This window comes from Serinus canaria, chromosome 5 (assembly GCF_022539315.1).
Source record: "Serinus canaria isolate serCan28SL12 chromosome 5, serCan2020, whole genome shotgun sequence".
Lineage (NCBI taxonomy): Eukaryota > Metazoa > Chordata > Aves > Passeriformes > Fringillidae > Serinus > Serinus canaria.
The window spans coordinates 22284640-22303430 of record NC_066319.1 but is presented as its reverse complement, the minus strand read 5'-3'; the positions used below and the strand labels follow the sequence as shown (position 1 = coordinate 22303430).

Below are 18791 nucleotides of genomic sequence, written 5' to 3'. Positions count from 1 at the left end.
ACTGCAGTTCCAATGACAGTCAACGTGTAACCTGCCCAATTAGCGGTGTAATAGCAAAGTCAATTTTGATAGCTAATATTTCTATAGTGAAAATACATCATTAGGCACACTCCTGCCTAAGCTGCTGTTAACTACAAAACACTAGTTAACACCAGCTTTTGGCTGCTGTTGGCTGGGAATAATTCCGAAGCAGTCTGCAAGGTGAAAAGCCCAGAACAAAGGCAGTGATACCCAGTTGCAGACACCTCCACTACTTTCTGTGCCCAATATTTGAAGACTGTGGGTACTCCAATGCCTCAGGCTATGGCAAATCAGGTGACCATGATGCAGTCACTAGGAATGTCTCTTTCAGGAACGGTGGCAGCTCCATTTGAAAAAGACTGACTGCCAGCCAAAGTCTCACCTCCCTTCAAATACAAGCCCTGGTGCTAGTCTGGACACGACAGGATGGTTGAAAGCAGGCTGACCCTGGCAGAGCTGAGGGTGTGGGCTGAGCAACATGTGGGTGGCCACTGACCACGGGCAGAATGGGACTGGCATGGTCTGACTTACTGTGATCATAACAGAGTTCCAGGTGGAAGAGAAGACGTCCGTGTCGTTGTTCCTCTGGTAGTGCTTCTTCAGCTCCTTGGTGAAGAACTCTCTGGTCAGCTGAAATGCACAGACAGGTGGAAATGTAAAGGCTATTGCCAACACCTTTCCCAAATATTATATTTCCTAAAGCTCCCTCCTGTGAATGATGGGGGTTCTTTGGGTTTGTTCTTTTTTTTTTTTTTTTTTTTTTTGCAAACCTCAGAGGAGAAACATGTAAAAAGCCATTGGCTGAGCCATATCTGTGTAGAGGGTGAAGGGTACCTGTTGAATACAGCTGTCACTCATTAAAATCAGGGACTAAACTATATCTGTACTTCTAAAATAATATTTACACTTAAATGTTGGTCGGTTTTTGGTTTTGTTGTTTTAATTTTTTTTATTGAAAAAATTTATTTGAAAGTATTTAATAAATTTAAACAGGCTTACACCAGATTTTAGAAAGATTGTCAAATCCACATCCAAACTGTATTTTCATTTGCTGTGGTTCATGAGTTCTGCAAGCAAAGCTTGATTTTCCCCTCCACTTTTCAGTCAAACCAGTTAACTTCCTACTAACAATAGGGGAACTGCTCTGAATTTACTTCAATGTGTGAGAAAGCAGAATGAAACCTTAACATGAAACTTTCCAGAAACTATAAAGTAAAAAAAAATTCATTAATAGTAACTAGTCAAGACTTCTTATGAATCAGAAAAAAATGCCATTTGCTTGACAATGCTTTTGATTATTAAAACTAACCTGCATACATGAAGAAAAAAAACCCTCTTTATATTTAGATAATGTAAACATTTTTCCAAAAGTCAACAATATAAATTTCTGGAATTTCATTTATGCCTGTCTATATTTACAGTAAAACAGATTAAATGCAGAAACAATTTGTTCCAGAGTCTTCTCGAGAAGTTAGACACCTTGAAATTACATTTACTTAGGATGACTCTCTAGAGGAATAGTGAACATACAATCTTAATAATCATGTTAAATTGAACATCCCAGTTCAATCTTGCTGCCTTTCTGTCACTTCAGGACAAAAACTTCAAGAAATCCTCTTTCACATTCCCAATAGACCTGGACTTGTGCAGTCCATTCTCCAAAATGTCTTGTGATTAGTGATCCACACAGACAAAATCTTCTGCCACTGCAAAAACCACAGTGAAGGGGGCTGGACTTGGCTGGCTACAGCGTAGCTGTGATGTTGCATATTTGTAGGATCAGGAATTAAGCTGCCTGAAAAATACCCTTTCTATTCCCCCCTGTTGTTCATACAGCACTGCTGACGCAGTAACAGAGACTGCTACAAGCTGATTTCAGGTTCTTGATATGCAACGTGAAATATCTCACATACACATACATATGTATGAGCTCCATGGGTGGGCACAAAAGCACAAGCACAAAACTGTTTGTTTCATTTGTATTACAAAATTTACGGACCAAAAAACCCACTCTAGTGACTTTTAAAAAGACCCTGGATACCACCTAATTTGGCTTCTCTTTTACAAACACAAACAAAGGCCAAATGTAATTACTACATCAGTATTGGGTAAAACTTTACAACAAATACTTGAATCATGCAATTAGCTCAATCTCACTACCTTTAATTAGTTATACCGATTAATTCCTAAATTACTTTTTTGGGGCAGATATTAACTCTTTTTTTTTGCTTTTGAATATTAAAATACCAGAGGACATGGCATTTTTGGGAATTTGGTGAAGAAAGGTGAGGTTAGAAGATGCTGAAATATATCCTCAGGGTTCTCCTTTCCTTCCCTTTCTCTGCATAGTTAATCCACACAGCATCTAACCCTGCAGACAGCAGCACTTTTTTTTTGATGCTCGTCTGTTCCTGAAGCACACACTTTGAAATTGATATTACTGCTGGTAATAATGCCAGCCGGCTGCCTTTGTTGGGGTCTAAAACAAAAGAGTAATTTAAATATAAAGGCAAACCTTTATTTTGACAGCAGCAATCCCAGAGGAATTGTTCAGAGTTTGTGTGTGATTTTTACAACACTTGGCCTAAAACAAAGCCTAGTGCTGGAAGAGTACATTTGCCAGGAAAATAACCAATTCCATTTTGTTGGTCTTAAACTGCTTATCCTGAGCATCTCAAGTTCAGAAGAATGGGGCCAAAAAAAAAAAATTGTTTTAAAAAATTGCTGACAAAGGAGGATGAAATAAGACAGTCCTATTGCCATGCCCATAGCCCTCCTCCAGCTGAAACAAGTACTGGCCCTAATGAGATCGGTGCACATTGGACTTTCATGGCAAGAACCATTCAGAAAGGAGCAAAGGACCTACTGATAGAACTAGAGCTTCACACAGGCTTTGACAACACAGTTGTGGCAGCCACAGCCATGAACAATAAGGAGCTGTTCAGCTGTGTTTTGGGTGGGGCGCCTCCAATGCAGCACATGCATGCATACATTTACATGGCAGTGAATGAAGTGAGACTGTTTTGTCACACTGGTTCAAAAAATAGTTTTGCTGGGATTAGTGCAGCCAAATAAAAGGGGTTTAGAAAAAGGAGGGAATTCTGCACAACACAGGCATGCTGTCACTGCCCAGGAAGGTTACAGCCCTCTCATGCTGTACTCAAGGATACTGAATGCTGAGCAGAAGCTGCCTTCATGGTGCCTGTTTGGGAAACAGGACACACTCCTTCCCATCTCCATTGGCCTGGAGCGCTCTGCTGGGTCTGGCACAGAGGTGGGCATGGAGGTGCAGTCACCAGTGCTGCATTTCCCACTCCTACCATGGCCTTCCATCTGAGACACCTCTGTCTGCTCAGCTGAGGAAGGTTCACATTCTTTAGCTTTTGCCTAATGTCTGAAGAAATAGAGGCACTAGTGTCCAAGATGGCTTTCTTATAAAGTGTTAGAACTGGCACTAAAAATCCAAACATCTGGACTCCACCCAAAACCTGCCACTGGACTCCTGTTCACTACCATCCTGCTTTCTTGCTTGCTAAGACAGTTCACTAAGAATCAAATATCCCTCCAGGGCTTTTCCCATCCAGACTTTTCAATGGCATATAAAGAGCAATCCCTATTGCTCTTTCACAGTCTTTAGTGTTCATGAAAGTCATTATTTTATGGAGGATCTAGATGATAAAGGGCTCTCCACCCCCAAAACCTCCCTTTCTAAGGAAGATAAACTCTGGTAATCACCTAGCTAATTAACAGCAGCCTTCTTCTTCAGAAACTGTATCTAAATAGCTCTTTGGAAGTGCAGCTGGACTTGCAGATCACAGTAGTTCACCTCTGTGAACACCACCTTCACCTACCCCACCACCTTGCTCTGCTTCACCTCATGTCAAATCTCAGCAGAAAACATCTCTTTTCTCCCTTATTTTTCTCTCTTGATTTCTCTCACTCACTTAGCTGTTAATAATTTAACCCCATTGAGTGTTTGGGAGCTGGTTTGAGTGTAAAACTATACAAGAGAAAGCTGCTCTGAACATTATCTGTAAAGCAAACAGATAAAGTGTATCTTCTGTCTCATTTTACACACCCAGAGAGGCCACAGCCATAAGGACTGGTGCAACAACCATGACAGAATCCTGCTTGGTAAGCTTTGAAGAAATTTAAACTGGCTAAGTGTGCATTTGCTACCACATGCCCTAAAAGTAATTTATTTTGCAAGAAAGAGAAAAGCAAATCTGATCTTGACCTTAAATTGCTACTGTGAAGTATTCTTCCCACCATGGGATCAATGAAAGACAACCTCTGTACATCCATGTCGCTCACCCTAACTCAGAGGGGTAAAATTGGCCACAAGTAGCTTCCCAGTCAGACGAGCTACCACCACAATATACAGCAACAGCAAAACAAGGATTATTTTTTTTCCAGAAGAAACCTGAGGAGAGAGCAAACCACAAGAACTCGCAGATCATGTTTGACTTCTGCGTAGAGCCATCTCCAGCTATGCTGGGATCTGACGTTCTTCATTCCTTCTCATTTAAGCCCTTACTGTCAATCACTCTGACAGAGTGGGAAGCTGGTGCTACAAACAAAGAGACAAGCTCAAGAAAGATAGAAGTTTGTTCCCCTTCAAGCCTTATCTCACAAAACACTGCCAGATGCCACAGAAGTCTAGAATAACCACTGTGACCTTATCTTGCAAGATAACATGACCTTACGTGTCCCACGGCTGCCATGGGAGTGGAAGGTGCCAATGCTTTGCCCAGAAACAAGCTGTAAGCAAGGAGGACAATCAGAAGCGCAGTCACCTTGCACCCAGGACTTGCAGCAAGCCTGGGCAGTTTCTTGTACCTTTTATCAGTTTCCCACAGAGAAGAGGGGAGGTAGGAGCCATCAGCTGAGAGCTGCTCACCCAGACCCTGCTCCCCAAGGACCGTGTTCTGTCTCTGTCACAAAGCACCTACCTGGGTCTGCAGGCCAGTTCCTATATATGTCTGGTCTGCTCCTTGTGCTGAACCAAAGGAATTCTCTAAAAACTCCTAACAGCAGAGCTGTAATGACCACCAGTCCCCCAAACTGCAATGTGTTTATAGGTGTTTCCATAAGGGCATGGTCTCAAAGCCTGAACTGGAATGGGGCACCCATTCTAGGTGCAGAGTGCCATCCCTTCCCCACTGCCTTCAGATCTGAGGCAAAGACAAAAGACCACCAGATCATAAATAGGAGAAAATCCTCTTACTACCTCCCCCCAAGCCCATCTTACTTTACAAAAACCACACTCTCTTGCTGTGGGCTTCCTAAGTTTTGATTCCTTTCTATCAAAAACTTTCAAAAATGAATAAAATTAGAAATATATACTGCTTTAAGAAAATCATCATTATACATGACCCTTTGCTCCTGCCACATTTCTCTCAAGCTCAGCACAGCAAATGTGCTGTATGTTCTCTTGCTACTGGCAGAGGCAAATATGCAAAATAAATACTAACAGTCACTAGTGACCACATCTACCAGCCAATATTTTTTCAAAGCCATCACTCCAAGAAGGATGGACCTACTTCAGTCAGGCTCTCCTTTGCATATGTGTGAACATGAAAAAAAAATCCACAGACCTTTGCTGTTTAGAGAAAGAAATGAGACTGTGGTCACTACTACTGTAGTAAAAGTTTACCACTAGCCCAAGGCAGGGATCATGGCCATATAACAACATTCATTGCAGAAGAATAGAGAAAGGCTACATCATATGAAGCTTTGGAGAGAAGGACAAATCTAAGCAGGGCAATAAGTGAGGTGGGATTTGCTATGGGAAGGTCAGGGGGGATATCTTACAAGCAGCATTGTTAGGAGTCTGGTGAGCAGCAGAACACAGAAGATCAAAATGAACATGATTAGAAGATTCATAAGAGATTTTTTGTTCTGCAGAGCAAGTATCAGCTCTGTCTGGAAAACAGGAGTTTTCAACAATTAATATTAAACCCATGTTAAATTGAAAAAAGGAAAATAGTTGCATTTAATCATAGTGTGAGTTTATGATAAAACCTCTCTGATAAAATGTGCAGCTGGTTTGGCTGCAAGAGAGTCAGGAAGACTTTAGAAGACTCTAGAACTTCAGGAATAAGTGTGTCCCCATAAACTCCCCATCCTGCACCAGGCAGGTGAGTTAGCATTCCCTGACGTGCTGGCAGTTCTGCAGACAGGGTAGTAATGAATGAGGTTTGCTGATATTTGAAACAGTCACTGTACAGACAATTCAGCCACTGTCTAACACCCTGCTCCAGCTGTGTAAAACCCCACTGGGGTCCAGAGATTGCCCACCATCAGATACTTACATTTTCTCTGAATATAAAAGCCAGGATTGCAGCTGAAAGCTCTGCCAGGAAGATTAACAAAATAAACATGAAGAACTGGAAGAGAGAAGATAAAAACCACAAATGTAGCATTAAATGTCTGCAGTAGGTAGTAGGAATACAGGGGTTTGCTATTTACCAAAGAGATGGAAAAACTAAGTAAGGAAACTTTTATTTCCCCCTGACAATTAAAAAAACTGTGTGAAACAGTCACTTGAACACACATTTCCTCTCTGACCTCATCACAGGACATGGGATCTTGTGACACTTTTGCCTGGTTCTAATGAGTGAAAGTATATAAGGTTACAGAACCCATAGCATCCCCTGATAAACCTGCACCAGGTCAAAACAGTAAAGCCTACTTTGATGGAAAAGTTATATAATTGTGGACATGCTCACAGAGGTTAAACTGTCCAGACACAGGTATAGGTATCACATGTAAATGCACATACACCCCTGATTGCCACACTAACAACACAGGTTTACTGTAATATAATCACAGCTTATCTTGTAGGGAAGGAGGAAGTGGGATATACCCTCAAATATTTATACCTATGACCTAAAATGGACTGTTTTCATTTCAGGACAAAATTAGCCTTGGTTAATATCCCCCAAACACAATGGGGTTGCACTGAGTTAAGTACTAACCACACAGGACCCCTACAGAAAGTTGATAACACACCATAATAATTTAATTTGGTAATGCAAGTATCATCCTGTCTTGTGTGGTATCCAAAGTGTGCATATTCACATCCTTAAGATAAGAGCATGCTGCAGACTTGACAGAATGCACAGCCTGCACATTAAAAGATAGTAAAAGGGAAACAGGCCTCCAGGTTGAAGTTAAGCTCTTTACGCTTATGTCATCATAATTTTACAAAAAGGGAAGAAAAGCAAAACAGAGAGGCACATGGCTGTTCAATCTAAGCTAGAACTACATTTCATCCTGTTGCCTTTGCAACCTTATGCTACTTCAATCTAGAAGTTTGCTTTTCAGTCTTGCCAAAGGCACCTGGTTTAGGTGAGGTTACCAGGCCTGGGTGATCCACTGTGCCTTCACCCCCCATGCCAGAGAAGTAAATCAGATGCACTCCAGAGGTCTCATCCCCAGAGACTGACATGAGGCTGTGAGGGTGCTGTTCCTGGGACCTGGTCTACACTCAGGTACTCGGGAGTGTCTCCAGCCCAGGATGAGTGATGGGAATCTGGTGGGCTTCCACTTCAGATTCTGCCTGTTCTTGTGACCACTTGTCAGTGACACTGATGCCTTGTGCTAATTTGATGCTGCTTCAGTCATTATGAAACAGTAAAAAGAGCAGACAGGGATATGTCCTTTAACATCCTTTAAAAAATGAATGTTTCTGCTGAGGAATAGCTGTAGGAACAGAGCAGAAAGTGGCTAGATTCATACTCTCTCCCAAAATGGCATTTATTCTTGTAGAGAAAATCATGGATTTGAGTAACCATAAGTCTGAACTAGGTGGACATTTTTAATGTCCTTATTGCCATAAAGAGAAATTACCATTTGAATCATTCTGTCTAAAATTCAAACAGGCCAAGAATTTGCCCCAGACTTTGAGATTATTTTACAGAATTGAGTAAATGTTAAGACATTAACACAGATTTTGGCATTGTGTGAGAAAGGCAAAAGTGAACGGAGAACCCTGTAAGACCACATCATGTGGAGGGTAATAAACTTGGTACATGTTACCAATGAAGACAGATGAAGCAACAAGTAAAAATAAACACAAGAGAAGTCTGGTTTTTTTTTTTTTTTTTTTTTTTTTTGTGTGTGTGTCTGTGTGTGTTAGAAATTTATAGAAGGTCTTTCTAAAACAGAAAACAGGCAGACAGGGCCAGAAGTACGATTGTGATCCCCAAGCAATTATTTATAAACACTGTCTGAAAGGCTGTGCATTGTGCACTTCAATAATGGAGAGAGAATTCAAACTATCTGCTTGGCATGGGCAAAATTTTGTTTTGTTGTCAATTATCAGAGCTTTAAGTGATTTTTCCTCACTGGAAAAGCCCGTGCACCACCCTATCACATTTGTCTACCTGCTTCTGCAGTGGAAAAAAAAAGAGCCTGGGCTCAAATGACGAAACAAGAAAAGTCAGATGAGCAGGGATTTTAGGTTTTAACAGCATGCTGTTGCTTGATTTTACTGAACTAGTTTACTCTCTAATTTATTCTTACTGCTGGAGTTTTCTGTGTGGCTTCTTTTTTTCCTTCTAGAGACTGTTTTAATTTCACCACAGGAGGGCAAAGAACAAGTGATGAGAATGAACAACGCTTTGCAAATTCACATCATCATCCATCAAGGGATCTCAGCATAGTCACCAAGGTCTAAGGTGGTGATCAAGTGATTAATCCCATCACCCTGCTAATTGCATTTCATTTACTGATTACTGGGAGGCACATGTTCACCCAAGCTCCAGCACAGGTCTGTGCAGAAGTGGAAGCAGTCATTCCCAGATTATATGTGATAAGCTTCATTATCATTCCCAAACTGATTTACACTTATCTTGTGCACTCTGCATTACAGATTTGTAAGTTACAGTAGGGAAAAACCCACAAGCAGCCATTAGGGTTGATGAGAAAAAGATGGATCATCAGTGTTTCAGAATTTGCTCCTATTCTGCATTTGAAGGAGAGTCAAAATCTGCTTAACGTGTTTTCCTTCCAAAAATTAAATTGATTACTGATATGTGAGAGCACAAAAGAGCCAGCTGGTTAATGCATGGGACACAGCAACCTCACATTCAACTTCAGGCTTGATTCTTGACATTTGAACACAGATACTCCCCACATCCAAAGGTGAACATCCTAAGAAATGGGAACTCTCAAAAATTTTGCCTCAGCTCCAGGTGATGGTTACAGGAGTTTTCACAGAAGTGGTCTATCAGAAGTTCCCACAAAAATATGCTTCGTGTTTATTTTTCGTAACTCATCCAGTGTTCCAGTTTCAGAACTGTTGTTCCAAAAGAGCATCAAATGTCTTTAACTCAAAGGACCTGGACCTGCATTTTCATGCTGAGAAGTTTGAGGGGCTACTACATCCATTTTACAGGAGTGCAAAACAGGATGTCTGCATTTGAAACTAAGCCAAATGAAGCTAACAAGGGCTCTTCTTTTAACAAAGCTGAATTCACTCCCTTGGTACACAATGTTGTACATTCAATAGTACTTTGGATTCTGATTATTACAGTGTTGTTTTGCAGTCAGAGGACCTTCAGGACAAGTTATTCAATGTCTCATTTGCAGGCCACTGTTTGTTCCTTTTTTTTGTGAGAGAGGTTCAAATGCCAGTAAATCTAGAAATGCCCCACAGCCTAGTGCTTAATACATCATGTTAGATTCCATAGTGATGGGGTTATTTTTTATCAAAAGACAAGCAGCTTAATGAAAAATAAAAATCCTTGCAAACACTGAAACCAGAACCTAGAGAGCATGCATCTCTCTTGTCCCTTCTATCTTCTGTTTACATTTGGACTAAAAGCTTCAGGCATACATTATGCATCACTGAAATCTCACTCAAGCAGCTCTCTGGCTCATCAATTCTTTAACAACTTTGTAAGTGGACTTGATTTGATCTAGCAACTTCTCCCCAGGTACCACCCCCACAAAGACTTACACTCTCTGTTTTGCAAGTGTTCCCAGTCTCTCTGGCATACAGCATGAATCTCTTGCCTATTCAGTGTCTAAAACTTACTCCTATCAGACTTTGGATTTCACAGATGTTTTTAGATCAGCTGATTTTAACATTAGCTGGTGTGGCCCCAAAAAAGAAGTTAGAAACATATTTCTTCTCCCAGGTCCTCATCCAAGTGCTTCAGGCTGCTGAACATGAGATGGCTGGCTGTTTAGCTGAGTTGGTTTTGATACAAAAAGCCCTCAAAGATCTGACTGATCAAAATGGAGCAATAATTCTTTATCCTGTAATTACTTTTAGAGTTTCTCCTAGTCTGGGGCATTACTTCTAGCTCATATTTTTCTCATATTTAGTTTAAAATAAAATAATAATGAAGGTAAATAAATAAAACAGCAGGTCTCAGAACTATCTCTAGGAGTAAGAAAAGTAATAACCACAAAATTGAGTGTACTGGAGTATAACTAAAATACATGGAGAAACATTCAAACCTGTAAATGATGGTATATCAGGAAAGAACATGGCCCAGAGCTCCCTTTTTCCAGCCAGGTCACCAGTCTGTGTGCAGTAGACTGAAAATATTACGATCCCCTTTACTTACAGCAGCATTTCTCATCAAACTTCACTTTTAGTTTCTTAATCTGACAAGGACAGGCTTTGAAGTAACTTCAGGCTCATTGGGCCTCATCCTTTCCATTTTATTAGGTTCCTCTGGGCAAATCTCCACAGACTGCACAGGTGAGACATTTGTTTTTCTGATTTACTTCTGAGATGAATCACGAGAAATCAAACCCAGAGTGGCTTCCCCAAAAGGGCTCTCATTTGCAGGCTATGAACTCAAGGCATATGGAACCAAGGGCCAGAGAAAATTTATCTCAATGAAGTCATGCTCATCTCTAGGAAAGGATAAGTTTCCATTCAAGAAAGAGGACTTTTCTGTCCTGTTTAGAGATAAGCCTTTTCTGAACTATGAAGCAGCTGTGCAAGACACAAGCCTAACAAAATACAGTAAGACCGAGATTTTTAAAAAAGAAGAAAAAGCAAACCAAAACCTACAACAAACCCAAAGTGACACCAGACCATTGGGAGAAACTAAAGATCACATTTCACCAAAAAAAACCAAAAACCCCAAAAAAAAAAAAACCACAAAAAAAAAAAAAACCAAACAACAACAACAACAACAAAAAAAGGGAAACGTAAAAGAAAACTAATGGTCTTTGGTCTTTGTCTTTCAATACATAACCAGGGATGTTTTCGAATAGGAGATAATGGCTGGAAATCCTTCATTATCAGACTTGGGAGGAGTGGGGGACAAGGGCAGAAGTGACTTATTTTAGCTCTTTGTAATTATTGATGACCACCATGGGCTGAAATTTAATCCTGCCATTCAGGAGAAAATTTGTCCAAAGGTATCAAATCTGGTTCATTTTAGGAGCAGAGCTGGGCTGTATCAGGGAGTGACCAGCTATTGACAGCAGCAATGACTGCTATGATGGAGTTCTGGGCTGGGCATTTCTGCTGACATGGGGGAGCTCCCTTGCACAGGGGCTGTGTCCCAGTGTTCCCTCCTTTGTTGTGAACCCCCAAGGAATGAATCTACAAGTAGCCAAGAGAGCACCATTTTTGGTCACTTTATAAATGTAGAAAAAACTGAACAACCAAATGGGGTCAATTAGAATGAAAGCTTAAAAGGGTTAAAACACATTCCCAGACTGGGCTCAAATCTATATAGGTGAAAAAGCAAATTATTTGTATTACTAGCAGTGTGTAAAAGTATCCTAAGCCTAAGCCTACTTATCATCTGAAGGAATAACTACTAGAACAACAGACACCCATTCCTGTGCTTATCCCAGCCACCTTCATCTATCCAGTCCCCCTATGAAGCACCAAGAGGCCAACAGAAATTGCAAGGGCACTTACAAAGAGCAGGAGGCATTTGTTCTCACGGATGGCACCACAGCAGCCCAGGAAGCCCAGCAGGAAGAGCATTGCTCCCATGGCCAGCATGATGTAAGCTCCTGTGAAGAGCAGGGGGTTGGCAGCCACTATCTCTCGAAAACCTGTGGGATCCACAATGACCCAGATTCCGAGTCCCAGCAGGCATGCTCCTCCCAGCTGTCACAGCATAAGGACAGGAGAGAGAGGGAGACAGGTCAACACAAAACAACTGCTGCAGAAAAACTGGATTCATTGCTCTCTTTTGATCAAATACATTAATTTGGAGAATTTGTGTTTCTGCAAAAGCATGTATTCTCTGCTGTGCAGGTGACTTCTGACATGCTGCTCTTAGTATCTCTTGCTCAATAAATGGATCATTTGCAGCAAAAGCACCTTTCTTTCTTGACTCATCACTCTACCAACTGTTTACTCCCTCTGTACTGCTGAAAGACAGTCTTGATCTGCTGCCACATCTGTAGAGGACAGTGAAGGGGCTCACGTGAACCATACCTGCCACAGAGGCCACGGTGGCTGGGCACTCCCACTCTTCCTTTCAAAAACAAAAACAACTAAGAATGACTCCACATGTGGTGGGGAAATTAGTGCTCCTGAGTGAAAACCTCAGCGGGGCACCCAGGACTACTTCTGCCATTCAAGGACGAACTATGTGCATCATTAGTTACAGCTTTCCCTGTGGTTTCCCCTGTCAAGGACAGCAATAACTCAGACAACAGTGACCACTGTGCTGCCTTGCTGAATGTTTGGGCATCTTTGGATGTTGCAAAACACTCAGGGATTGCTAGTGCACAGCAGAGGGGATATTCTGTATTGTGGCATCTTTACCACATTATAGCCTATCCTGCTGGAAAACAGCAGGCTGCTGGAAATGGGGATCCAGAAAAGAAAGTGAATTCCAGATACTTACAAATATAAAGAAATTGAAAAGAAACATTAGGTATTTCATGCAGCTCAGGCAGTCTCCCTCCATGGTCTTCAGGGTCCTTTGTCCAATTCCTCCTGCAAAACAACAGCACTTTCTTAGCAAGCTCATTTTTATTGGAATGTCACAATCCTATCTCCAATCTATTTGTATTTCCCCCAAGACCCTGTGGAGTTCATTATAGAGAAGAGCTCTTTTCTTACCTGAAGGGGGAACATAGCACAGGCTAGTAAGAGATAATGATTGCTGCCTGGTCCCTTTGCATTCTTTAAGGTCTGAAGGTGAACACAGAAGTGAAGGGGAAGGTTGCAGGAGACCAAAGGTCTAGCTTTACTTGCAGACTGAGATACTGGGGAAATAATATCCCTCTGCACATGAAGAATTTTTTTGCCCCCACTCTTTAAAGCTTGTCAAGTCTAAGAAACACTGAATGTATCTGTCTATTTCACACTGAGAAAAGGTCATATTGAAACAGGAGCCAGAACAAGCTGTGCCCAGTTAGAAGACACAAAAAGAGCATTTGGGACAGCTGTCTTCATACAGTCTCCCTCTACAGAATGAACACCACACAAACATGGACAACAGCTACAGGGAAGCTTGTAGACATTTGGGCTTGGAATGACAGCAGTGTGTAGACATGGCAGGGCCCAAGGAGGATGTCCTCACGTGGTCACTCAGCCTGGGCACAGCACCTGCTTACCATGCAGTGCGAGGTGTTCCTGTGCCAGGGAGATCCTGCTGCTCTATTCCCCACCCTGCACAGGTCTTTTGCTAGAAGAACCCATGGATCAGTGTTGGAAAGCTTTTGAGGCCAGGAAAAAATGCCTAGGAATCTTAAACAGTTCAGAAACTCAGTGTCTGATTTAGACAACAAACTGCTTGGCCAGTGCTTCTGTTGGAAGACCAGCAATAAATCCTGACCAGGTGAGGCTACACTGGAAAAAAGTTCCTGCTTGCTGTTTATGTAATGAAGTGACTATGTATCCAAATATGCAGTATATCACTAAGTACCCTAGAGGGACAGACAAATAAATACATGAAATAGTAAAACTTCCACTGAAACAATGCAGTCATGGCACTGTGCACAGATGGAGCCATACATTTGCAAACCCAGAGGCACAGGTTTGCTTGGCTCCCCAGAGGAGCCTTCCCAAAGCCCACATGCTTCTTAATGCATCTCATTCCCTTTCTCCACTGCAAATGCTATTCCCTAACAGACGTGTATCTAATGATATGCTATGCTAGCAAAGTCCATTTAATTCACTTAAAAGAAAAAAACTGAAATTATCCAAGATTTTCTCCAGGCCAGAAATAAAACTGCCTTTCACTCCATTGTTTTTGTTAAACCACAGAATCTGTGAGTGCTCTAGAGCCTCACGAGGTGCTTTCCCTCTGAGACCATAGGAGCTGCTCTGCTTTAGCCAAAGAGCTGAGAAAATCCATGGCAGGCAGAGCTCCCAGCACGGGGCTGCCTGAGGTAAGAGCCAGATTTTTGTTACACAGTATGTGTTTGGTACACTGCTTTCACTTGATTAAAATCAAATCAATTCCTTCTTTGTGAAAAAACAGGCTGAGACACAAATAGTGTTTCACAGAAGCTCCTGTGGGCTGCTTTCCCTTGGCAGCTGCCTGTACCTGGGGCAGGACAGCAGTGTGCCTCTGCTGGCTGGGTACTGCACAGGGAACTCTCTTTGCTAGAGGAATCCTGGAAAGATCCTCCTTGCTTCTGGAGAAACTCAAACCTGAATCTAAACCTGAGAATGAGGGCAATGTTTTTTCTTTACAAAGTTTATTTTCTTATACCCTGAAACACAATTGTTCTGCCCAGAGAAATTCAAAGACAAGATGGTGACTGCAAGAGATGGGGCAGGGCACAGAGCTCAGATGTGGGCCTGCAGGAAATGCCCACAGCTTCCTGACACTGTTTAAAGCCATGTCTGCAAATCTGACAGAGAAAATGGATCTGGAAGGCTAGAAGGCTGAGGAGCTGAGCAGGGAATTCTTTGGTTTCATGGGAAGGGTGAGCCTTCAGCTCCACTAACACATGACTTGGACACTGGAGAGGGATTTGAAAATACAGACAAATCAACAGGGTACTGGGATCTCAGGAGTCCCACAATTAGTGTCACCTAGATGTTCCCAGCACCACACTAAAATTAATGCTCCAGTAAAACATAGAATGGCTAACTCTTGGTAAATTAGCCAAAGTCTTAAATTTCAAAGTCCTGCTGCCTTAAGCACCCACCTGTGTGATCCATATTATAGTAGACTTAGTAAAAAAAAAAAAAAAGAACAAAACCCAAAGCAGTTTAGACTTGTGACACTATACATAATTCACACAGCCCACTACAGTCACCCACACAAAAAACAATGCCCAAGCAAGAAGCCCAAGCAAGAAGCAGCAGCTCCTAAGCCTAGCACTGCCTTGCTGCTTTGTAGTGTTGATAAATCACATTCCTGCCTTACTTCCCGTCCCATGTCTGGGACTGCTTCCTCTGCAAGGTGAGCAAGCTCCCTTGGGACTGCTTTGATTTACACGAGCTGATACAGGTCTACTTTTATTTTCAAAGACAAACATAGGCTATGATTGTTTGCATGTCTCCTGCCTGCCCATCCACTCAATATGTTGAAGTGTTTTCCAAGCATAAGAAGGAAAGGGAGATTTTAAATCCATTGAGCAATCAGATCCTGGAAACTTCACTGTCCAGAAGAACCAGTCAGTCACAAAAACCTAGGGGTAGCATGAACACAAAGCTGAGCAAACTCCGCAATTTCTTTGCTTGGGCAAGAAATTGTCCCCAGCAATGGCACTGGGCTCAGATTTGTAATTCCTGAGCCCACTACACTTCTCACAGCAAAGCAATAACTAAGTGCAACCTTACTCATTGCGCTGTGCTTCAGATCAGGACCACACCCACTGAGACTTTCAGATTCCAAACTTCTTCCAGTCAGCAGGTGGAACTCAGGGGCAATAATGATGTCTGGGCTGGTAAAGCCAAGAACAAACCATATTGGAGTTTCCACATCAGAAGGACTCAATGCAAGCCTCCCATAATTAGCTGAAGGTACCTGGAGCCCCTGATGACAGGCTTCATGGCTAAAATAACTGACATTAAAGGACAGTCCTGACTCACAAAGATGGGCTTTCATTCTACTTTTCTTTTTAAGCCATGCACACAAAGGGCAAATTATCTGAGTTACTCCTACTACACACTGATACACGTGTGATAAAAACTGAATGCCTGTGTCCTAATCTACCCTTTAAAAATACCTTTACTCCCCTTCTCCAGGCCCCAGATCTGTGAGAGATTTAAGTTCTTCTCTGCAGGAGACATTTAATGCTAAGCAAACACGAACAGTCAGAACTGCAGAAGACAGTGGGTGACAGATGCTCTCCCTAGCTTGTCCCATCTCTGACCTCTGAGACACATCAGATGCATTTGTTTTTGTCTGAAATGTAGCTATAAATGTTCAGCTTTTTCTTAGGCACATCATTCTACATTTCTCTCTCCCCTGTATCCCCCATTAATTTTATCTTGGAAAGGGATGGGGAGGCTAAAAGTCCCCAGCAGTGTAGCCAGGAAACACAGCCCAGCTGCTGTAATCAGTTAGGAATAAAGTCTTGTTTTTAAGGCAATGCATTTTTTTGGTCTCCAGCCACTTCCTTCCTTTTGTCATTTGCTTTGCATGCCTTGCAGCTGCCTTGAACTTCACATTTCTAAAGGCAGCTGCCCAACCACACCCCTCCAAAAGGCCTCAAATTTTTCTCTTTGCTGCCACTAACATTTTCTTCAACCCCCATGTTCCTGTAACACTGGATTGAAACCCATGGATTCACTTAGATTGCTTCTTTGAAGAAGGAATCACTGAAAAACTTAGGTTGGACAGGACCTCTGGATTTCACTGAGTACAAGAACCCACTGCCTCCAATCTGGGCCAATTCCAAATCTGATCCAACTTCAAAGTTAGAGCATGCTGCTTAGGGTCACATTCGTTAAATTTTGGATATCTCCAAGGACTGAGACTCCCCAGTCTCCCTGGACACCTCTTCCAATGTTTGATTACTTTCCTTGGTAAACAGACACACCTTTACAAAACAGCTGCCCAAGGTGTGTCTGAGTTACCTGGTGGCAAATGGAACAAGAGGATCTCATGGATGTGCCAGTCTGTCAGAACTCTCAGGAGCACCTTATCTTCATCCGTCTCAATCCTCACACCTTCTGTATTTTGTCACTCCTACCCTCTACTGGAACCAAGTGTGTGAACCTTTTCCCTTGTCCATCCCTAACAGGCCACTGCAGACAATTTGTGTTTCAGTATAGAAATTCAGACAGATTGACTGATTGCTGAACACAGTCCCCCCATCTCAAACACTTGATAGAAAGCACAGAATAACTGAGATTGAGAGAGATGTCTGCAGGTTCTCTTGCCCTCATGCAAATCACTTTTTCAGTCACTGCTCTTCTATCACATGATCTGTGTATATCTTCTCTCAACATAAATATCTCTTTGCTGTCAACACGCATGAAGAACTTGTCCACTGAACTGATGCTGAACTGTTGCTTCCTCTAAAACATCAGAACCAGTTCTGCAGTACTTCCTACAGAACATTAGCCTGTGGCTTGAGCAGGAAATGATGCCAACCCACACCTGTGTTCATAGCCATACACAATGCACCAAGTAAAAACAGAAGGTGTGTTTGAAGTTCTCCAGAACCAGTGCCAGATAGCAGGATGTTAAGGTTACTAATTATTATTTAAAGGTATTAGAAAATATGGACTAGATTCTCTTTCAAGTAAATGTATTGATTTCTAGAGGCTGTCCCAGATAAGGTGTCCCTGGAAACATCCCTGAAGCTTTAAGCTGCACCAGTGGCAAAGGATCACCACCACTTGGCATTGCTCCGTGGTGTCCTCTCCCCAGCAATGTGGCAGGCCACCCTTTGGCTTGCAGGCATGGAGACTTGGCTCAGCATGCTTGCCTTCCTTCCCAAGTACACCTACCATAAGAGGGTTCACTTCAGGGTTCACTATCTGCAAGCAGCATTCAACTTTACACCAAAGTGGTGGGATCTCCTAAGAGAACATATCTAACAGGAGGGGCCTTCCAGAAAATCTTCTCAGAGTGTTTTTTTCTCACAGTCTGCTCCTCTAGATGCAACAGAAAGTAGGGGCAGTTTCATAAGGAGTTTCATAAGGAAGGATGACTTCCTGCAGTACCTCATTGGTGACAGTGGCAGATGAGCTGTGTGTTTCTCATTGCCTCCAGCATGCCATGGCTGCCCTTAAGATGCTCCAACAGAGATACAGAGAAAGTACCTGGCATTGAGAAAGAGCAAGCTATTAACAGCACTCACCTTTACTAAACTTGGGACTTGAAGCACAGTGTCTCTTCCAGTGTTTAATTGTCTGTGTGTCCCATGTATCTCCTTCTATTCAAGCCTGTCCTGTAAGAGAAAAATACACAATTACTGAAGTCAATAAAATGCAATCATGTTAAATACACAATTTATTAAAACACACCATCCTGATGAAAGTACTCTGTCTAATTGCCACCTTAATTTGGTGTACATTAGCACTAATGAAGAGCTTTTAATACCTAGTGAGGGATTCAATTCCTCAGAATCTCTTTAACAATCTTTGGGGGTGCTTTAAATGCCCACAGACCACATGTAAATGTATAGTCCCATTACACCTGCACTTCATACCACAAGAGGACTAGATTAATACCAGCTGCACCTTCAATATTTTATAGGAGGTTTAGAGAAACTTTAAACTGCTGTGACTTTACAGCCCATTTACTGGGAAAATGGAAAAGGCAGGAAGGAAGATGGAATGCATCTTTGGGAAGCTCAGCCATTAGGAGCAGCAGTGTAAATGTTGGGTGCTATCCCTCGTTCTCCCAGCCAGC

General features: G+C 42.1%; 1 protein-coding gene across 2 annotated transcripts in view; it reads right to left on the bottom strand.

Annotated features, from left to right (window-relative positions):
• TSPAN18 (tetraspanin 18) overlaps nucleotides 1-18791 on the bottom strand; it is a 121464-nt gene that overhangs the window by 8311 nt on the left and 94362 nt on the right. For both annotated transcript variants that reach the window (XM_050975431.1, XM_009102139.4), the window contains exons 3-7: nucleotides 18238-18327; nucleotides 12867-12958; nucleotides 11924-12118; nucleotides 6336-6410; nucleotides 553-651 (exon numbers count right to left, since the gene is read on the bottom strand). In XM_050975431.1, the coding sequence (XP_050831388.1) occupies nucleotides 553-651; nucleotides 6336-6410; nucleotides 11924-12118; nucleotides 12867-12929 (432 nt within the window). In that variant the 5' untranslated portion in view covers nucleotides 12930-12958; nucleotides 18238-18327. The remainder of the gene's footprint in view (nucleotides 1-552; nucleotides 652-6335; nucleotides 6411-11923; nucleotides 12119-12866; nucleotides 12959-18237; nucleotides 18328-18791) is intronic.